At 49.4% G+C, this 18,558-nt stretch overlaps 7 protein-coding genes across 7 annotated transcripts; 1 reads left to right on the top strand and 6 right to left on the bottom strand.

Moving 5' to 3' along the window:
- Nucleotides 1-2: 2 nt before the first annotated feature.
- On the bottom strand, nt 3-2,661 carry sec23 (GTPase-activating protein SEC23; the record flags this gene model as incomplete). Its single annotated transcript, XM_057120526.1, has 7 exons — nt 3-27; nt 94-287; nt 343-1,440; nt 1,490-1,963; nt 2,021-2,315; nt 2,372-2,502; nt 2,569-2,661. 7 exons carry the CDS (start codon nt 2,659-2,661, stop codon nt 3-5), a joined length of 2,310 nt encoding a protein of 769 aa, XP_056970081.1.
- Nucleotides 2,662-3,453: 792 nt separating this feature from the next.
- N7484_010138 (DNA primase subunit PRI2) lies at nt 3,454-5,067 on the bottom strand (the record flags this gene model as incomplete). Its single annotated transcript, XM_057120525.1, has 3 exons — nt 3,454-4,212; nt 4,273-4,823; nt 4,878-5,067. The coding sequence occupies 3 exons, from the start codon at nt 5,065-5,067 to the stop codon at nt 3,454-3,456; spliced, it is 1,500 nt and encodes a 499-aa protein (XP_056970080.1).
- A 652-nt stretch (nt 5,068-5,719) lies between these two features.
- On the top strand, nt 5,720-6,527 carry N7484_010137 (adenylate kinase ADK2; the record flags this gene model as incomplete). The annotated part of the gene is made up of 2 exons (XM_057120524.1): nt 5,720-5,891; nt 5,965-6,527. 2 exons carry the CDS (start codon nt 5,720-5,722, stop codon nt 6,525-6,527), a joined length of 735 nt encoding a protein of 244 aa, XP_056970079.1.
- Nucleotides 6,528-6,839: 312 nt separating this feature from the next.
- N7484_010136 (thermonuclease family protein) lies at nt 6,840-7,771 on the bottom strand (the record flags this gene model as incomplete). Its single annotated transcript, XM_057120523.1, has 2 exons — nt 6,840-7,292; nt 7,364-7,771. The coding sequence occupies 2 exons, from the start codon at nt 7,769-7,771 to the stop codon at nt 6,840-6,842; spliced, it is 861 nt and encodes a 286-aa protein (XP_056970078.1).
- Nucleotides 7,772-8,544: 773 nt separating this feature from the next.
- On the bottom strand, nt 8,545-9,960 carry N7484_010135 (Zn(II)2Cys6 transcription factor domain-containing protein; the record flags this gene model as incomplete). Its single annotated transcript, XM_057120522.1, has 1 exon — nt 8,545-9,960. The coding sequence occupies one exon, from the start codon at nt 9,958-9,960 to the stop codon at nt 8,545-8,547; it is 1,416 nt and encodes a 471-aa protein (XP_056970077.1).
- Nucleotides 9,961-12,816: 2,856 nt separating this feature from the next.
- On the bottom strand, nt 12,817-14,198 carry N7484_010134 (uncharacterized protein; the record flags this gene model as incomplete). The annotated part of the gene is made up of 6 exons (XM_057120521.1): nt 12,817-13,258; nt 13,318-13,398; nt 13,458-13,580; nt 13,637-13,827; nt 13,880-13,996; nt 14,049-14,198. 6 exons carry the CDS (start codon nt 14,196-14,198, stop codon nt 12,817-12,819), a joined length of 1,104 nt encoding a protein of 367 aa, XP_056970076.1.
- Nucleotides 14,199-16,411: 2,213 nt separating this feature from the next.
- Nucleotides 16,412-17,572, bottom strand: N7484_010133 (putative peroxisomal carrier protein; the record flags this gene model as incomplete). Its single annotated transcript, XM_057120520.1, has 4 exons — nt 16,412-16,535; nt 16,588-16,825; nt 16,880-17,418; nt 17,478-17,572. The coding sequence occupies 4 exons, from the start codon at nt 17,570-17,572 to the stop codon at nt 16,412-16,414; spliced, it is 996 nt and encodes a 331-aa protein (XP_056970075.1).
- Nucleotides 17,573-18,558: the final 986 nt, after the last annotated feature.

Raw genomic sequence — 18,558 nt, 5'->3', positions numbered from 1 at the left:
GACTAGCTAGTGCCAGATACCGCGAGTCTAATGGGCAGTTAGTATGTGTTCTAAAACAATATGTCATCTATTCTTGCAAGAGGAAAAGCTCACTTCATCAGGTGATCCATGAATGTCTGCAAAGAGACGTCATCGGTGAAGATGGTTTGCGACGACACACCACCGCCGTAGCCTCCAGTAGTGTGGGTAGTCGATGGGTTCAGCTTAGACAATAGGAAACGGGCCTGAGAGCCACCGGCATCACAGACAATGAATCGGGGAAGAGGGAAGCGCTCGGCAATAAGTTCCTGCAAAATTGGTCAGCTTGATCATTTGTGATGAAATTAGAAAGAGAATAATTACCCTGGCATCCTCCTTGGGCTGCTGTAAAAGTGCCTTGAGGTTCTCGTAGCCCTCCTGCTCCTGGTAACCAGCTTTCCGCCATTCGGCAATGGTCTCGCCGTGGAAGATAAGAATGTGGAAGAAGGTGTCGAGGAGAAGAATGTGCTGGGGTTGAATGGATGCCGAGTCCAGCAACACGGGATTGGCGCCTTCCTCTTCCAGAGAATATGAGTCCAGGGTAGGTTGAATCATGACAAGTGAGTCACCGGCATCCTCATGGTTCAAAACGTGACGGTAGAATGCCGTCTCATCGGGGGAGTTGTTGAAAACTTGCAAGAACTGGCTTCGTCGTAAGTGGAACATAAACTGAGGGTAGAGGGTGAAGTTCTTTTCCAACCGGAATGATGTTGGGTCATCCTTCCGGTAGTCAGCGAAGCGTGAGCAGAGCCTGATCAGCATGCGGTCCACCCAGCGGAGCACATCAGGACCATCATCCACTTCCGCCTTGAAGACAGCAATTCGAGCCATGAGCACCGCTGCAGCCTCCTGGTCGAACGACTGTGCCAGTGTCGGGTCACCAGCGGGGCCACTCAGAGGCCGAGCGGTGGTAGTCACGCGCAGGTGGTAATGCCCGGAAGAGTGCTGGTAGTATGTCAAGAACTGCATCATGCCCCTTTGAGGACCAAGCTGCACAGCAGTGGGACCACCCTGGTTGGCAATTTCAAAGTAAATACCGTAACTTGAAGATGGGTCAATACCGCACATCTTCCAAGCACATGTGTTTCCAATACCACACTCGGTTTCACCAACAGCACTAGACTTCTTGTTCAAAGAGATAGCGTGACCAATGAGACCGGTGACCTTGAGCTCCTTGGTTGTGAGGACCTCCAATGAGGCATTGAAGCCCATGAGAAGGTTATCGTTGGCGTCCTTGTCGAATACCCGAATAAAGGATTGCTTGAACTGAGATGAGGTGAAGCTGTCCGTCAACAGCATGTGTCCGCCAGTGTAGTTAGACAGGTTCTTCATTTCCAAAAGACCGACTTGATCAAGACATCCAGCGAAAATGTCGACAATGTGGCCGTTGTTGGCAGCGCGCTTAGCGAGGTTATCGTAGAACTAAGCTGGTCAGTATCTGAATGAGGCATGAAGAAAAACTAAGACCCACCTTGACAGCCTTCTTGTAGTACTTAATGTTATCGCGATCAATGTCGTGGTGGGAACGGATTGGCTCCTTCAGCTCGGGCGAAACAACATGGCCGGGACCTTCAGTAGCGGCACCACTGACAAAGTTCATGATGCGGGCACCGGCATTTTGGAAAGAGCTCTCTAACAAGCTAGTCGCAACACTCAGAGCCACACCGGTACAGCGCAGGGGACGCTTATCGTTTGCAACAGGCCAGGGGTCATGCTGCAGTTGTTCGAGGACACTGGTGATCTGGAACTCGGCCTGCTGAACGGGCAGAAGGAAACGCGCAGCAGGAGGGAGAGGAGGGCGAGCTGGTTGTTGTTGAGGTGCACCAGGGCGAACACCGTGGGCGAGGCCTAGCATTTCCTGTACTTGCTTGGCGGTGTAGTCCTTGTTTCCTCGGAAGACATAAGACTTGGCACACTCGGTGTAGCCGAGTTCATGCACTTGAGCCTGTTCGATCACAGTCAATATACAAATGCGTTTATTTCAAGAGGCGTTCCGCCCTACCATAGTTCCATAGGTAACCAGACCAACGAGCGCATTGGGCGGCAGCAGAGACAAGCTCATGATGAGCGCATCCTTGAGCGCTTGCAGACTGTCATCCTCCTGGCAAGTATCGACAACGTAGAGGAAGATCGGGGGAGCTGGGGCTGGGCGTGCCAATTGGTACTCGATCGTGGTGCTCGAGGGGTGGAGCTCGGGGGGTATTGTGTTTTCCGTGATATCCTTATAGTGAGGCGGCAGAGGGTTGCGCATTAGACAGAAGGGGCAAATCCAGATTCGTGCGCGGATATCGACAGTTCTAAACACTGAGTCAGTTCCAAACACAATCCGGGGATCAACGATACGGGCACATACGCATATGGGTTGAGCACAGCCCGACAGGGCTGCTTGCAAGTGACCGGCTCATATTGAAGCAATGGGGAATCGGGCTTCTCCTTGAGGGGTGTATAGACGGCAGCAATGGGAACGACCAAGCGGGAGGCCTCCTAAATCCGGGGTCAGTGGGAAAGACGCGACATTGAGGGGCGAGCAGGGTCCAATCCATCACACACCATGCGAGAGCTCGGGAAAGTGTTCCAACTAAGCCGGACACCATCGCGGTCCTCCACGTCACTCCATTGATCCTTCAGAGCTTCGAAATCCATGGTGGGCAAGAGGTTGGTGAATTCGGGGGTCCGGTGTTGACCAAGGGGAGAGGGGGGTTTGTTGTAGATGGAGCAAACCAAGGCGCACAGAACCTCGGTATGGGACAATACTAGAAAATTTTAGATCAATAGACCACACCGGAGCTTAACCCAGATCCCAATAACAAAAACCCCGACGTCAGCTTTCGGGGAGATGATCGAACGGGTGGAGGGAGTTGTGTGAGGGAGTGGTTGTTCCCCGACTAAGGCCAGGTTGCAGCGCTACTGGTTGCTGTTGTCACCCGTACAAACACAAGCGCCGCAATCGATTGACACCTCAGGCCAAAGTGATACCTAATCTGGCTTAGTAACCTCGAGGAGCAAAAATCCTTAAATTCTCGAGCTTCCGCTCCTTTTCCTTTCTTTTTCCATAAATTTTTCACGCCGGCAAAATATGGCATTCTTGTCATCCGACGGCTTCTGTCTCTCTATGACGAAGCTGTCATCGCGTCGAGCGGAGATCGACTTGACCCGTTGCTGGGCACCTGGTTTTGAAAGGTCATTCTGATCCTTTCGGATTTATTGGGAATCAGCTGTGGTCACATCCCTCTCCCGTAATATATCAAATTATTTTACTCTACAATGAGACAACATGAATCATACGCTTTCCTTTCAATCAACAAAAACCCTACCTAAATGCATTCAATGAATAAAGTGTACAATTTCTGACGCCCAAAACGCCCGTTGAACAGCCTTGGACGCGATGGGAGGCCGACATAACGTCATAAAAAAAAACAAGAAGCGTAAAAGAAGTTAGTCTCGCCCAGGAGCCTTGGCCAGTTGCTTCAGCAAATAGCTGCGCTTGAAGTAGACATTGGGATGCACAATGGTGTCCAAGTCAGCTTGGCTCCAGGTCCCATCTTCCTTGACCTTTTTAATCTCATTCTTGTGCGAAAATTCGAAAACGCGATTGCAGGCAATGTGGTATCGTTGTTTGCCCACATCCTCTCGGACCTCACGCAAAATGCCTTTATCATTGACGCCAGTTGTCTGGAGCAATCCAACCAAGTTATCGACAGAATAATGACGGTATGGACATCCGTGCGATTGACCAATGCCGACGTTGTTATCACCCAGGATCTTCTGGCATGAATAAGGTGGGTAACCACGACCCCGACGGGCATCACCACCGACATCACCATAGGCGTGGCGGATGTTGTATTTATATTGAGAGTTGAACTCGTCATCCGTCTTGCCCCTGAAGGACTGGCGCCAGAATAAAATGCACTCTTCTAATGAGAGACCGATGCCTTTGAGGAAGAGCGTATACTGGAGTCGTCCAAAGTGCTTCAGGTGGTGGTTCTTGCGCAAATTCATATGCAAGTTCCGCATGCATAGTGGGAAGTGCTGGGAGAGCTGATCAATAGAGCTGGCAGTAATTGCCGTCCCATCGACATGTCCTTCGCCCTCGGTAAATGTAGAGTCGGCGCTACCAAAGTTCTTGGAAAGATGGTTCAAGATTGGAGTCAGACGGTCATCCTCGTCTAATCGGGGCAGGGCACGGCTCGTAAGCTTTGTGAGATTGTCAGTCAAGGTTCATGGATATCCTTGGGCTCAATAAATCCAACGTACCTCAAGGGACCGTTCCAGGCGTGCAGTGAACTCGGCCATGATCATGGCAAGCTGTTCTCTCCCAGGAACATAGGCCTTACCCTTATTCAGGAATACAGAGCGCCGTTCAACCAGCTCGGGTACCTTTTCCCAGTCCACCTTATACCATGTCTCCTCATCCAGTCGACGCAGTCCTGGCGTTGAGCTGATCAGGTGATCGGCCAACCCATTCCGCTCCTCCTCGCTCACGGACTCCCAGTCCAAATTCAAGCTATCGATAAATGCTCGTCGTTCTCGAGAGTCATCCCGCTGGAAGCGGAATCGGAAGAGCATCGTTTCAGCCCGTGCAAATCGTCGACGGAGATCCTCGGTAGCCGAAAATGCCAAACGTAGGATAAAGTGGGAGTAGTGGTCCTTTTGGCGCTCATTTTTCAAACGCTGGTCCACGGTGCCATTGGAAGCAGAAGTATTGGAGCCGAGAGGGAGATATTTGTCGAGAAGGGGGGTGATGTGTGTTGCGGTCTCCGCGGGGGTCTTGTTGCGATAGGAGCATGCTTCGATCTCGGCGAGAACTGCATAGCAGTATTAGCAAAAGCGATAGTTCCAGATAGATATAGCAGTCTTACCCTTCAGCCGGTCAATAGCCCATTGCTCAAATTGCTCAAGCGTGATCTCGGCCGTGGGCGGCGTGTCATACAAGTTCAGACGGTGTGGGTAGTCCTGTTGCTTGTAAATTGGCGTGGCAAACTGTCTTTTCTTGGGATCGATGATAGCCCGGCGTTTTGAGTCAATTCGATGAGCATCTTGACGAATCATTGTGTCGGCTATACACAGGTTCAGTGTGTATGTCCTGATGGTAATGGTGGGACTTCAGCTTATCGCGATCACTAAATTGCTGCGACGCGACGCGATCCACGCGACCCAAGTCCACGTGACTTGGTGTTCTGCTTGCGGCCTCAGGATTCAGGCTTGAATCGGCCAAAGGCCTTTGCTTCTTATTGGTTTCAAGGGAAATGCATGTGAGAGCTAGAGTTGGGCATGTGAGAGCTAGAGTTGGAGCTGGAGCCGAAACACCAAAACAACGTCTTCCCCACCTTAATACTCGTGGCCTCATACATCTCTTTGATATATCTTCGATTTGAGGTCAACTGTTCTTCCCTCGGGACTTCACCGGTAACCAAAGACAGGAAACCCGCGTGCAACCGCGCCCCCTCACCGGAGAACCGGGAAATTGGGGAAATTGGAGCTTGAGCAATAAGTGCTAGATAATCGTGCTCATATCTCAGTTGATTATACATTCTTATCCTGTCATGCACCCGCGATAGCGCATCTGTGGTTGAATTGCTTCTGTACTCAACATTCCTCGGCATCCTGTCATCTACGCGGCAGTTCCAGGAACGCTTGGTGTAATTTCATAGACGAGAAATCACAACACCAACACAGCACTTCACACACAATACGTCTCAGGATGTCGCAAGCTACTAGGCAGCTTCAGAAGCCTGCCCGGATTATTCTGATTGGAGCACCTGGAGTAGGAAAAGGCACACAGTCAGAGCGCTTGTTGTCTCGCTTCCCGCAGCTGGCCTCCATTAGCTCCGGGGATCTTCTACGAGAGAATGTTCGCCGAAGGACACCACTGGGTGAGTGCGATTTTGTCTATGTGTCCGAACTGCATGCGCAATAGATCAATGAGTGCTAATTGCTTTCCAATAGGTATTGAAGCCGAGGCTGCAATGCAGTCCGGCAACCTGGTTCCAGACTCCATGATCCTCAACCTCATCTCCTCCGAATTGAAATCTAAGGGCTGGCTCAACCCCTCACCCGGCTCGTCCTCTACAAAACCTATCAATGAATCACACACACTATCACCCACCGCTTCATTTATCCTCGACGGATTCCCCCGAACCGCTCCGCAAGCAACCAGCTTGGATACACTAGTCCCAGTCAACTTTGTCGTGCAACTTATTACACCTCCCTCTGTCATTCTCTCTCGGATCGCATCTCGATGGGTGCATGAACCTTCTGGGCGGGTATACAACACGGATTTCCACCCTCCCAAAGTCCCCGGCAAAGACGATGTCACCGGTGAGCCGTTGACCCAGAGACAAGACGACTCTATCGATACATGGAGGCAGCGACTGCGCAAGTTTGAGGAGACAAGCCGCGCTTTGATCGAGCACTACGAAAGTCGTGGTTGCGTGTGGCGTGTCGAAGGAAACAGCAGTGATGAGATTTCCCCACAACTCTTCGCAGAGGTCGAGAGGCGGTTCTGCTAAGACACAGGCCAATACCCTTCCCAAACCTATCCCGTCTTCTTATTGAACCGTTTTGAAGTTTCCACGCTTTTTTTCGAGGTTTATTTCGGGCTTTGATATACCCTGTTATGCTCCTGGGCCCGACTGGAGCACTTTGGATAGCCATTCATGATTTTGTGTACCATATTATACACTCAGATTAGGTCCAAGGGTCACATCCCCTGAACCAGAATTATCTCTCTCCAAATATAAATATATATATGTATATACACTGTAGTCATATCTCGTCATGCGTACATATAAAAGAAAATCACACCGACGTAGATAAATTACCTACTTCGATTTGCCTGAGCTATCCACATCACCCATCCCCATTCGAGTCTTATATGCCCTCGGACTCTCCCAATCCGACCCAATTCGTTTGTAATCCTTCCACAAGCCCTTATATTTCTTTCTTGCCCACCATTCAGCTTTGCGATACTTCTTCTCATTCGCCGGACCCCCAAACTCAGCCCCAATCTTTGCCTCGTAAACAGTCGCGAGTCCACGTTTCAGCATCTCATAAGAAACATCCCGGCGTCGAAAAGGCGGGAAATCGAATGCGCGCCGCACAGACACACTACCTACAACGCGGTTATATTGATCTTGTCGGTGGATAGATGCACGTATGCGGCGACCAAGTAGGTACGAGGTAAGCCAGGCGTGCGCATCGCGAGCGAAGGGCTGTTCAGGCCGACCGAAATGAGCTAGTTCAGGGGCATCTATACCAGCTAGACGAATGTGGATCTGAGCAAATAAGTTCCCGTTAGCCAAAGCAAAGTTTGACGCCTCGCGGCGCAAGGTGTAAACAAACGCACTGTTTTATCCTTCAACTCCTTTTTAGTAGTGGGAACCCTCTTCCAAGGTAACCAGCCCCAGCCAGCTAAGCGTCCACCGGGTGTGTGATAGATCCTGAAATTATCTCCATCGCCAACGCTGGTAACCTTCCCGAATATTGTGCGGCGGCGCAGCCAGGATGGCGAGATGCTAGGTGCGTCGGGGATGCGCCGGAGGTAGCTACGGTGTAGACGAACGCCGAGTAGGATACCGCTTGTGAGGAGGATAGTAGGAATTATGGTCTTAGGTTCTATGAAGTCGGACCAACCAAGAAAAGAGCTGGGGGATTGCGGTGTGGGCGTGGAAAGGGAGGAGGAGCTTTCGGAAGTGGTGTTTTGTTGTTGTTGGTCGTCATTGTTTGACTTGGAACTCCATGGAGGCCATCGCATATCGGCCCATGCCCCTGCTTCTGGCAGAGAGGAGAGTAGAATGAGGGGAAGTGGTTTGTTGGGACGAGGTGATCGCCGTGGGGAAGCTTGAGAGCGCGCCAGAGGGCGATCGTTGCCAGATACGTCTATGCACCGCGGTCATGATTTTCCCGCCCGAGGTGCCGGCGCTTTATGAGAATTATACAGATCAAACGTGAAAACAAATACTGAGCAAGCTACCTATGACCTCAGAGTAAATTATATTACTGCACGGCAAATTCGAGGTTCTACTCAAATATCTAGCGACTTTTTTCCGGCTAAGCGATTCGAACGACGTCTGTTATTAAGCACCGAACTTACATACCATTCAAGACTAGTATGTTATCGATACTGGATGAAGCCGTCCCTATCTCATAAGGTCGATGCTTCCTGTACAATGACTAAAATCGAAAGAATGTATGAATCCCTCGGGCAAATCTTGTTCTTGCATGTTCCGAGGCCGTGATCAAGAATCGGGATATAGATGCTCACTTGGTCACCGTACTAGTATGTAATGATTTTTGCCATGAACAGAGGAAGAACGCTCCTTTTCGTGGAGTCAGACAAAGAAGAGAGAAGAAGCCTAGACCCGAATAAGTGAATATCATTTCAGAGGGTTGCTGAAAGAATGCCATAAGAAATATAGCTAAGCCTTGGAGAACAGCCAGTAGTTAGGCAATAGAAGTGAATACAATTGTGAGAGAGAGAATACTTCATGACTAACTAGATGTCAGCAGCCCTGTCTGGTTGAGTCACTAAAGCTCCATCCTCTCACGGAGGATTGCCTTAAGATGATGGCATCGCTGTACTACTCCTTCCAAACACTGACTGCCATTACCAAACATTCGACTGGCGCCTTGATTCAAAGGGGCTCTGATCATTTCCACTTGGTCAGCAAACCAACCAGAATTAATTCTGAGATCCGCTTCGAGTTGCTGCTGTACTTCTCCTGGTTGGTTGTTCTCTCTCTCCATCTGCCGACTGACGGAGTCATGCGGATTGGGATAACAGAGAAAATACTCCATCGATTGGAACTCATCGAGAAGCATTTGCACCACTGTATAAATCTTGCTATAGTACTCATTGGTGAAAGGGAATAGCTCCTCCGGTTGAAGTTGTCCTTCAGCTTGAGCATTGGCTGGCGTGCAGTGATGAGAGCTGGACGCAGGCAATCGCCTGAGATGATTGCGAATTTGCGAAAGTACCATCATGTACAACTTCACAAGGGAAGCGTAACACGTCAACATCAGCAGATTAGTTGGCATGTCCGGCATGGCCAATGTGATCGACTCTTGACCAAAATGGTCCGACGGGGGAAGTTGGGCTTGAGTCACGCTGAAAAAGTCCGTGCTATTTGGAGATACGGGGAAAATTGGAGGTGAGGAAGAGTCGGCTCGGGATCGCTGTTGCAAGTCGTGAATTGTCCCGGGTGCCCAATCTCGAAGTATTGCCGAAAATCTCCGAGTCAATTGCAAGATTGGGCCAATTGAATAGGTGTCGAGGTCTTCTTCGGCGCCTCTTAGGATTGGATGGCGTAGTTCACCGTTCAGCACGTTTATCGTCTCATGGATTTCAGCTACCAGCCCCGAGAGATGTACGAAACAGGAGGGGCTGACAGGTTCATCAGTCGATGATAATGTGTTTCTGGGCGAGCTGTCATGCAGCGAGGCAGTTGGCCCACATGTGTTCTCAGCCATCAATGGAAATGAGGACAGATCGAAGAAACTCGTGGACGAATGAGGCCTAATAAAGAGCTCCTCATTGAAGAAGGAGTTGATACTAGGATCGACAACGTGATCGCTCACATTCAGAAAGTCTGTGCCGATATGCTCTCCAGTGGAGCTCAGCATTGATAAATCGGTGAGGCCAGAAAGTGAATCGGAGGAACCTAGAGAGGACGAGATCTCCGTAGGTGTTGGCAGACCGCTTGTCTCGGAGGTCCATAGTGACTTGCTCCTGGTGGAGTTTCGATTTGCTCTCCGAGCGTCACTAGTCTTCCTTGTCGGTGCCCGGCGGCTGAAGACACAATCCAATTTTGCTCGGATGCACCGATCACATCGCTGGGCCCCCGTCCGGGACTTTTCAGTGGCGGAGACGGTGCAGCCGAGCTTTTTATTACGGCAACGATCGCAGGATGCCCTTATAGATTGCTGTGATGTCTGAGATGGCATGGTTTCTGAACACTCCTTAGTCGGCATTCATTGTTCAGCAGTCTACGTCAGACAGGGTTGGCTTATATAGGGTTTGTACCAATTACCTACCCTATCCTGTTGCAGGAATGGTACCCATTTTCATAAGTCAGCCTTCAAGTTACAGCACTAGCCAATATGATTTCATGGGTACGCCATGTTCAAAGATTTGCAGCGCGGGAAATTGCAATGGATGTTTAGGCAATCCTTCGCCCCAGGGAGTCCGATAACTTACAAGTATTGCTGTTGGAGCTATACGAGTCTGTGAACCTTAGAAACGGTGAAAAACAGAGCTGCAGCCTGCAGGGTACAACATTTCTTTCATTTTGGCTTATTAAATACGTGATTGCATCTTACATGAATTGATTATCGGTAATACAGTGCCAAGGGCATGACCAAGTCAGCTGCAGTAGACTGGGGTATTACTGTAGTGCCGGGCCCCGGGGCGAGTGCCCTCCGGCACGGCGTACAAATCCCCGAATTTTGACTGCGCACGCCATCAAGATTCTAGCACAGCTCAAATCCATAGCCTGGAACTAAAAACCAATCTGGTCTATAATGGGCATCTTCTTAGGTAGTATAAAGCACCCTTAATAACCATATTCATCAGCCCCACTAGGTTTCGGGTCTAATTCCGGAGCCGAACGCAAAGGTGTCCCAGTTCGACCCACTCCTAAGGTTATGCATAATCATCAAAGAGGCATATGTTGTATGGAATATGCGATAATATGCAGCGTCGTTACGGGGAGACTTTGATACGGAACCGAGGGGAATCCCTTATCAAGAATAAGCTGACATCCGATGGGAGGCCGAGCCGGCGGGGCGTCTCACGGGTTGAGAGCTGGTGGGTGGTTCATGGAAGTCTAACAAAGGGCACTAAGAATAAATACGAGCTGATATAGCAATGCCTCAGAGGACGTCCAATAGCACATCGAAAATGCATCGGAAGGCATAGCATGATATGATGTTCCGCAGAAGATGACTGACCATTCCTGTTCACTCCGCCCGGTACGACCTTCACAATGTCGAGCACTTACCTACGCTTTCACCTCGGTATTTTACTCCGTCCGGACCATGTTTGAACCCTTTATAGCGCTAAGCAGAGCCACAGGACGTCGGCTATTCGGATCCAGATTTATTTCAGAAGAGAAGCCTGACATCAGACTAGCTCTCGAACAACGTCTAAGACAGGTACAGAGGCAAAATGGCGAGGAGGAAGTACAACGCCAAAGGGGTGAGCTCCCACAAAATGACCGCTCTGCAGTCCACCTGATTAATCCCACGATACACGTACAGCTAGTGACGAATAATTATCTACGCAGTGTCAATGCTGTTTCAAATACGTCCCCCATGACAACTGGGTTTGCAATCACATATAGTGCCAATGCAGCATACCAAGAATTTGAAAGTGTATAGCACTTCCAATGACAGGCGTCTCATTACCGATGCCGCAGTCTTCGTCCCGGGATCTTCAAAAATTTTTGTGACTCGACACGATGTGGAAAGTGTGGGACTCGCCTCTAGGATGGGTCTTCCCACCCTGCCCCTTGCTGCCGTCAACGTGCACGATCCCCGGCCTATTGGGTCCGGCCTTCGTCTCCGGTCCACTTGAAATCTCAGCAGCCCCATAATAGAAATGTCGTCCAAGTGAAGGACATCGCATCACGATTTCGCGAGCTCAGACACAAGCTCAGACTCCTGGCCCCCCTTGAGGCCACAAGGAATCCAATTGGAAATGGGTGGCTCCATTTCCTTGTCCAGCCTGAAGTGTCCCCGGTCCCTTCGCAATAGTTACTATGTATTAAGGGGTCAAACACATGTGGGTATAGCAGTGGGGCAAATGGCGCCTGGAACGTCTTTGATAGGGGGGTGTGCGCCTCGTGCCTTGGTGTGGACTTTGAGACCTTTACGAAGTTGGCTTCGGGCGCTAGTTAAGCGATCACCTGGTGATGTATTTGATTTATCAACAAAGGTCAGTAGTTGATTGTTTCTTATTTTTCAATACCATTTTCATCGTATATATGCTCCATCTGACATACATGAGTTGGCATCCCAAGAGAACCCAAAGATTTGCACCTTGGAAGTGACAAGCTATGTCCATGGGCTCAGATCACTTGTGTACATTGCGTTAATGACGAGTCCAAGGCCTCGTCATCTTGGGCGTCGAGCACGGAGTACTCCGTACAGCACCGTCGGATAGGAATGGACAGCTCCGCACCTGATTTCAAATCCTGTTCTCTACACATATCCCCATAATAATAGACGCAGGTGACTGTCTAGTTGTGGCCCCCCTTTCTTTTTCCCAATGTTGATCACTTAGCCACAGCCCCGTCCTGCTCCCCTGACAGACACACGTGATTTCCACTGGTCCGTAGGGCGGTATTAAGGTTCCTCCCCGGGAGACATTAAAAATTATTTCTTTAATTTCCGCTCGTCGGAAATTAAATTACACGTATCCACCCTGTAATGGGGATCAGACTTCGAGAATTCTTGGCTCAATTTCTCCATATTTGTCATTATGAATTTAATTGTGCTGCATAATAAGATCCAGTATCTTTGACTGATTAAATTGAGTTCATGTTATTGGTACATGTATGGCTGATTTTCTTGTCTCTAGGCAAGGAGGTAAATATTCTAGATTCGTAAAGGCCGTATGCGCGAATCTTTTGATCAGCGAGGGCATTAGCACGATGCTCATGTATGTGTAGAAGCTTCGCGCAAAATGATATAAACAAGAAAGGAAAAGGACAAAGGAATGATGCACATGGGGACCTAAATATTATTAAATGAATGTATATACTCCCAAAAACCGTGGGGCACCCTCCCAGGCTGAAAAATCTAGTCATAGGCCACAACAACCTGTCGGCTGACGACAATATCGGCTTGGCCAGGTCGTTGACCATTCTCGAGGATGTCCTTCTGGCTATCACCATCACTCAGGCTGCCGCCACGCCTTGTGTGGTCTGCAACAGAGGTGGTGGTGATCTGGTTCTTCTCGTGGTCGTTGAGCTCGTAGTTTCCGGAAAAGATAGCCCCCTCACTGCGGTGGGAGCTCTTGAACTTTGACCCCGGTGTCTGTTGGTAGTTCTTGTAGGCGGAGCTCCTGCCATCGCGCAGGATGCGGAATAGCGGGCGGAGGGTTGCCACATTTCCGACGATCATACCAATACCGTTCTCTGCGAATCCCCAGATAACGACATCTGCGACAGCGTAGAGATAATCATCTTGGTTGGTGAGAGCAACAGTGTACTTGAGCCGGACACAAGCTGACAGCGATGCACTAAGAAGAAGTATATTAGCCACGTACAAAAGAAAGAGCAGGACTGCACAGTCACATACAAGACACCGAGGCCCATCAAGGCAATAATCGAGATTTTTGTGTTGCGATTGATTTGGACGTTCCAAAGTAGAGGTACCGGCCTATTGCTGATGTCAGATTTTTATCTTCCAGTCTGTGTAGACGGGCAATGAAGGCATACAGGAAAGCTGTCACCCAATCAGTAAGGATATTGACAGCAGTACACGCATAGTACACATCGGCGAGGACGTAGCTTGGCTGGCAGTGGCCGCCATTCGCGAGAGCTTCAGCACTCCAAGCAGCTCTGCGACTAAATTAGCACCCAAATTTGCTTGATAGGGTGGTTTTGAGAAGACCTACTCCACGGGGATGCAGTTGATCAGAATGAAGATCAAAGCAATAATGTTCATAACCACGAATATGGCAATGACAACATATTGTACGTAGAGGTACAACTTGCGGCCACCTGCCACTCGAATCAACATCCAACTGATGCTAAGCTTGATTGGAATAATGGCCGCGCAGTAGCCAACCTCGAAGACCAGGAAGAACTAGTTGATTGATTAGTTCCATGTCGGTCGACATGATGAAAGCTACGCTCACCTTCTTTCCCTCCGCCGTGTACTTTTCGTTTCCAGGGAGGTCCAATGTCGAATTGCGAATGCCAATTCCATTGAAAGCTCCTCCAACGCATCCCGCTACCAATACGGCAAATGGAATCTTTTGACTGCGTGTTAGCCTGGGGTTTGGAAATTTCTAGAGAGGTACTAACCAATGCTATTGTCATAATCCAATCTTCCACTCCCCATGACTTGCGAGTCACTCTGCAGTACACTCGCAAGCCAAAGGTCAATAATGCCAAAACCGTTAACATTATCGTGCTGCCCGCCAAAGACGGGGCATTATCTGCGTAGATGGCCATTGCGGGGGGTGGAGAGCGAAGTCAACTGCCGAAATTGAAATCGATGTTTCAGAACATTAACTTGAGTCAACGTGGAGAGGGGGGTTTGTGGACTTTTTGTTGTAAACCGGAGGGTCTTCCCCTGACCCTAGCTGCAGCTAGCGTTAAGCACTAATTCTGTTTCAGGCAATTGCGGTCGACGGAAAACATTGTTGAGACGCGGATGGAGTCGTGGAGATATGGCATACTGAAATCCGCCGGCTCTGAGCCTAACAAATTCCCGGAAATCTGCTTCGGTTACTATGACTTGATTGGTGTCGCCTAGACTAAAGAAATTGTTGGAACCATTAGTTGATTTGCTGCCGTAGGACGGAAGTCCGCCGTGGCGAATCATAAAGGGTGGAGGGAGCCTCCACTCCGAGCTAAACCTGGAACGAGAAAGTGGTGACACCGATCGACGAAGGATTATTACACCTGCAGGCGCCCCACGCCCACTGTCCACTAGCCCTGCAGGTGGCTTGTCCCTAGCACAATACGAGACGCCAAGCAAAAAAAACGCAAAAATGCAATCAGTCTAGAACCACTAGCGTGCAGATTTGTTCCGTGGCGTCTCTGCGAACACTTGAAATCGGGATCGATTTTCGAGCCGAACTGAGACTTCTAGGGCTCGTCGGCAATAGGAACAGATTAACTAGTTTAGCGTTCACAATCGAGCGCCACACACATGGTTAATGCGCGCCACCGTCGTGATATCGGAAGGCGGTCACTCCTCCGCGCTGCACCACGTGCCTTGGCGAGAACTGTGACCCTTGGCTGCAAGCTAACTCAGCCTTCGACCCCACACAGCTACACACAACATTGGAGTATCGCCCAGCACACCATTTCAACATTCAAAGCTTCATCTAGACACAGATGTGACAGTTTACATACCCTCGGAAGATGATCCGCATGGTGCAAGATATTGGATTTCACGAATCGAGAGCTATAAGATTGACAACCCCAAAGACTCACAAAGCATACACGAACTTTTCCTTGAACAAAGTTTTTCTTCAGTCGAATATCATTGACGCCTTCGAGTCACTTGCCAAGTCCACCATTCCTCATCAGGAGTGAACGAGGCGCGCTGAGCCCCTCTGCTAACTACCGGTTCATTGCAATAGTCCAAGCGGCGCCAAACTCTGTAACAGTACCACCAGCCATCGTCGATGTGGTTCTGGCCAGGCAAATTCATAGTCCGGAAGCGATTCAATCCTATTAGACGATCTTTCGCATCTGACCGATCTACTCTGGATAGGGCTCGGGTGCCGTATGCTTCCAAGGTTACCTCCCGAGTGACCCATGGTTTGATAAGAGAGGTTACTGCATAGAGAAGGTGGTTTTAGGGTTTCCCTCCCATGCCTCAACCTATTTCAGAAAGATGCCTCTTCCTCAAACCTGGTGGTAGACGGCAGCTTCAACTAGACTATCCAGAGCGGCAGTGTACTCGAAAAAGTGCCGCAGTCTAAAACTCTGGATGATTTCCACGGGCTATCCACCTGGAAGTCGATCGATGCGCCCTCAAAGCTTTGCTCCAATGCGCGGCCGGCAAAGAAGCAGGTAGTGAATTTGGAAGTCTTCTGTTGGCCTTAACAATGTTGAGCAGAAGCCTCGTGAATGTTTGCTTCAAGTCCTACCGCTCAACCCTGATCCGCTCACTTGGTTTCTCGGCGTGAGAGGGAATTATTATGTAGACTTCACAAATTCTCTTGTTGGTTCTTGTTATGTGTCTCATGCATGATATCATCTTATAAAGCCGACTAGTATTGAGTACCAGGAATTGATGTCATCCTGTTAGTTACCAGGGGAATATCAACATGCGAGCAAGGCTATGTGGCCTGACATTGGAGGCAATTGACTAATAACTAAGTGTTTAGTTGACTCACTCTTGAAAGACCTTAACCTCTGCCGGTGTATGAAGTTTACTAGCCAAACATTAGGAAGGGAAAGTGGGGCACAAGTACTAAAAATTGTTCCTGATGTCTAGTGCATTTATAGGCCAAGCCGAACCAATAAGACAGTGCGTTTATGTACAACCAAGTCTATCGTAAAAAATCAAGACGAGAAACAGCTTCGGAAAGACAATTACTGAGGAATTCTAGACTATTCAAGAACATCGCAGTACGAAGAACCATCGCGCCGTAAAAAGGAACAAACAAAAGGGTAAATAGGCGGTTAGTAAGGCATAGGCAGACAATTTACTTCAAAGTTGCAGGCATGCTTGTCTTGGCCGTCTCTGCAACAGTCTCGGCTGCCTTCTTCAACTTCTCCCTCTTGATCTTCTGGAGGTAGGCGAAGAGAACGATGAAAGCCAGCTCCATCCTGGGGCATTGTTAGCAACATTGCATGCAAGACAAAACAAGCCATAACATACCTCTCCTTGGTCATCATCAGCAGACCTTGCACCAAAAGGCCCTTTGTGATCTGGGGTCCAATACCCTTGAATAGGGAAAGCACGCCCTCTTTTTCAACAATGTACTTCATGACCTCTCCGAAAGTCTTGAAAGGCTTGCCCTTGCGAGCAGGCGGCGGGCGAGACTGCAGACCAACCTTGGCAACAATCAGAGGCTGAGTAGCGATAGTCGCAAGAGCCTTGGACATGGCGCCGAGCACTGCAATTGTTAGCGTGCGTAGGCAAAGAGTAAAAAGAAATCGGTGCTACTCACGGAATGCCTCCCATGGCTTCAAGTTGCTCTTGCCGGGGAAGATAATCTCCTTTAATCGCTGGTATGCGCCATAGGTGATAGCAGGGTTGACGACCAGGATCAAGCTAGCCTTCAGACCACGCCACAGACCAGACCAGCCGTCCTCGCTCTCCACCACCTCCCGACCGGTCTCAATCAAACTCTTCTTCTCATTCTTTGGTTGTGTCTGCTGTCGAGTGGTAATGACAGAAACCGGAATAGTGAAGATCTGGGCCACAGCGCCCGCGACGGCACCAAGACTCAGCTCGACGGCGGTTCCGGGGGTCTTTGATGCTTTGCTGGAAGCCATGTATAAAGTGCGGACGACGCTGTACCAGTAGAAATAGGCAAAATTGGTGGATGCGACACCTAAGAGTGAGCCTGCGATTCCTGAGTACAGGCCACTGATACCCTCCTTCTCCGCAATCTTGGTAATAGCATCCAAAGTCGATTCATAATGTTCGCCGTCGTCCTCCTCGCCATCTTTCGCCCTGACTTGGACTTGTAATTTTGTTTTAATCCTGTTATAAAAATCGCGGGGTCAGCTCATTGAACCACCGAGCTCGGGGTTTAAACTTACAGGTCCAATGGGTATACAATGGAATTCGCCAACACCGCACCCGTTGCACCTGCAACAGCGCTGCCCCACGGGGAAAGCTTCGATTGTCCAGCCATAGTGTGTGTTATGGAATGAAATCAAGTCGACGCCTGAGTTGGAGAACGGGGAAAAACGGTCGAGCTCGAAGCGAGTGAAAGGGGATACCGGGCGGGGCCTATGGACCTAAGACCACGCTTGTTCTGTCCGAAGACCGGTGAGATTGAATGTGGACGAGTTGCTGGAGGTGGATGAGGATTCGGAGGACCGGGAATTTACAGAAAGATCTCGGAATATTCAGAGTTTAGCACATAGTAACCGACGACACCCGAAGTGCACTCTGATAACCGGACCACAAGATCATCATGCAGCGCCGAGGTGCTTTTGGGGTGACGACACGACGAGCCGAGGTCCACTCGGCTCCTTAGTCAGACACTAGATTATTGCCTTGTGGATGCGGACGGTATTATCTGATCTTGATTGATGGCCCTTAGAATCGGGTTAAGGGCCCTGGATGTATGGATTGAGAGTATTAAAAGTAATTTAATTCCAGACCACGCTTTTACTGAAGAAGTCAACATTGGTTGAGACAAGCATAGAGTATCTACAGTGAAGACAGCGCCTATTTAGTAGCCGAAGTTCTTTGCCGGTGGAGATTGGCTTTGATATCTGCCAGCTCTCACCGCTTCCGTCAAATCTGATCAGTTGGCTCACGATGAAGCAATACTTAGTTAACTTTACTTACACCACAAACCAGGTATAGAATCAATTCGAGGTAACTTGAAAGGATATTCATAGCGACAACCCAGGCTGAAGCGACAACTATGCACATCATCCAGTCATGATTTGACACCGAAAGGATAAGGGTTCATGGATGATTTCACCTGGGCATCTAACAATACTTCCAAGTTTGCCTATGGTTGCAACATAGGCACCTACCTTGGTTTGGTTCTTTGGTACTTTGGTATACAACTGGTGACATTTGGATAGAGCAACTTCACTTGTATCATCTGAATGTATACGTAGTGATTGAGAATTTGAGACCAAGCTTAGATACTGAAAATCA

The sequence above is a fragment of the Penicillium longicatenatum genome, assembly GCF_028827895.1.
Source record: "Penicillium longicatenatum strain IBT 33135 chromosome Unknown contig_6_segment0_segment0, whole genome shotgun sequence".
Lineage (NCBI taxonomy): Eukaryota > Fungi > Ascomycota > Eurotiomycetes > Eurotiales > Aspergillaceae > Penicillium > Penicillium longicatenatum.
This window is presented reverse-complemented; position numbering and strand designations above follow the sequence as displayed.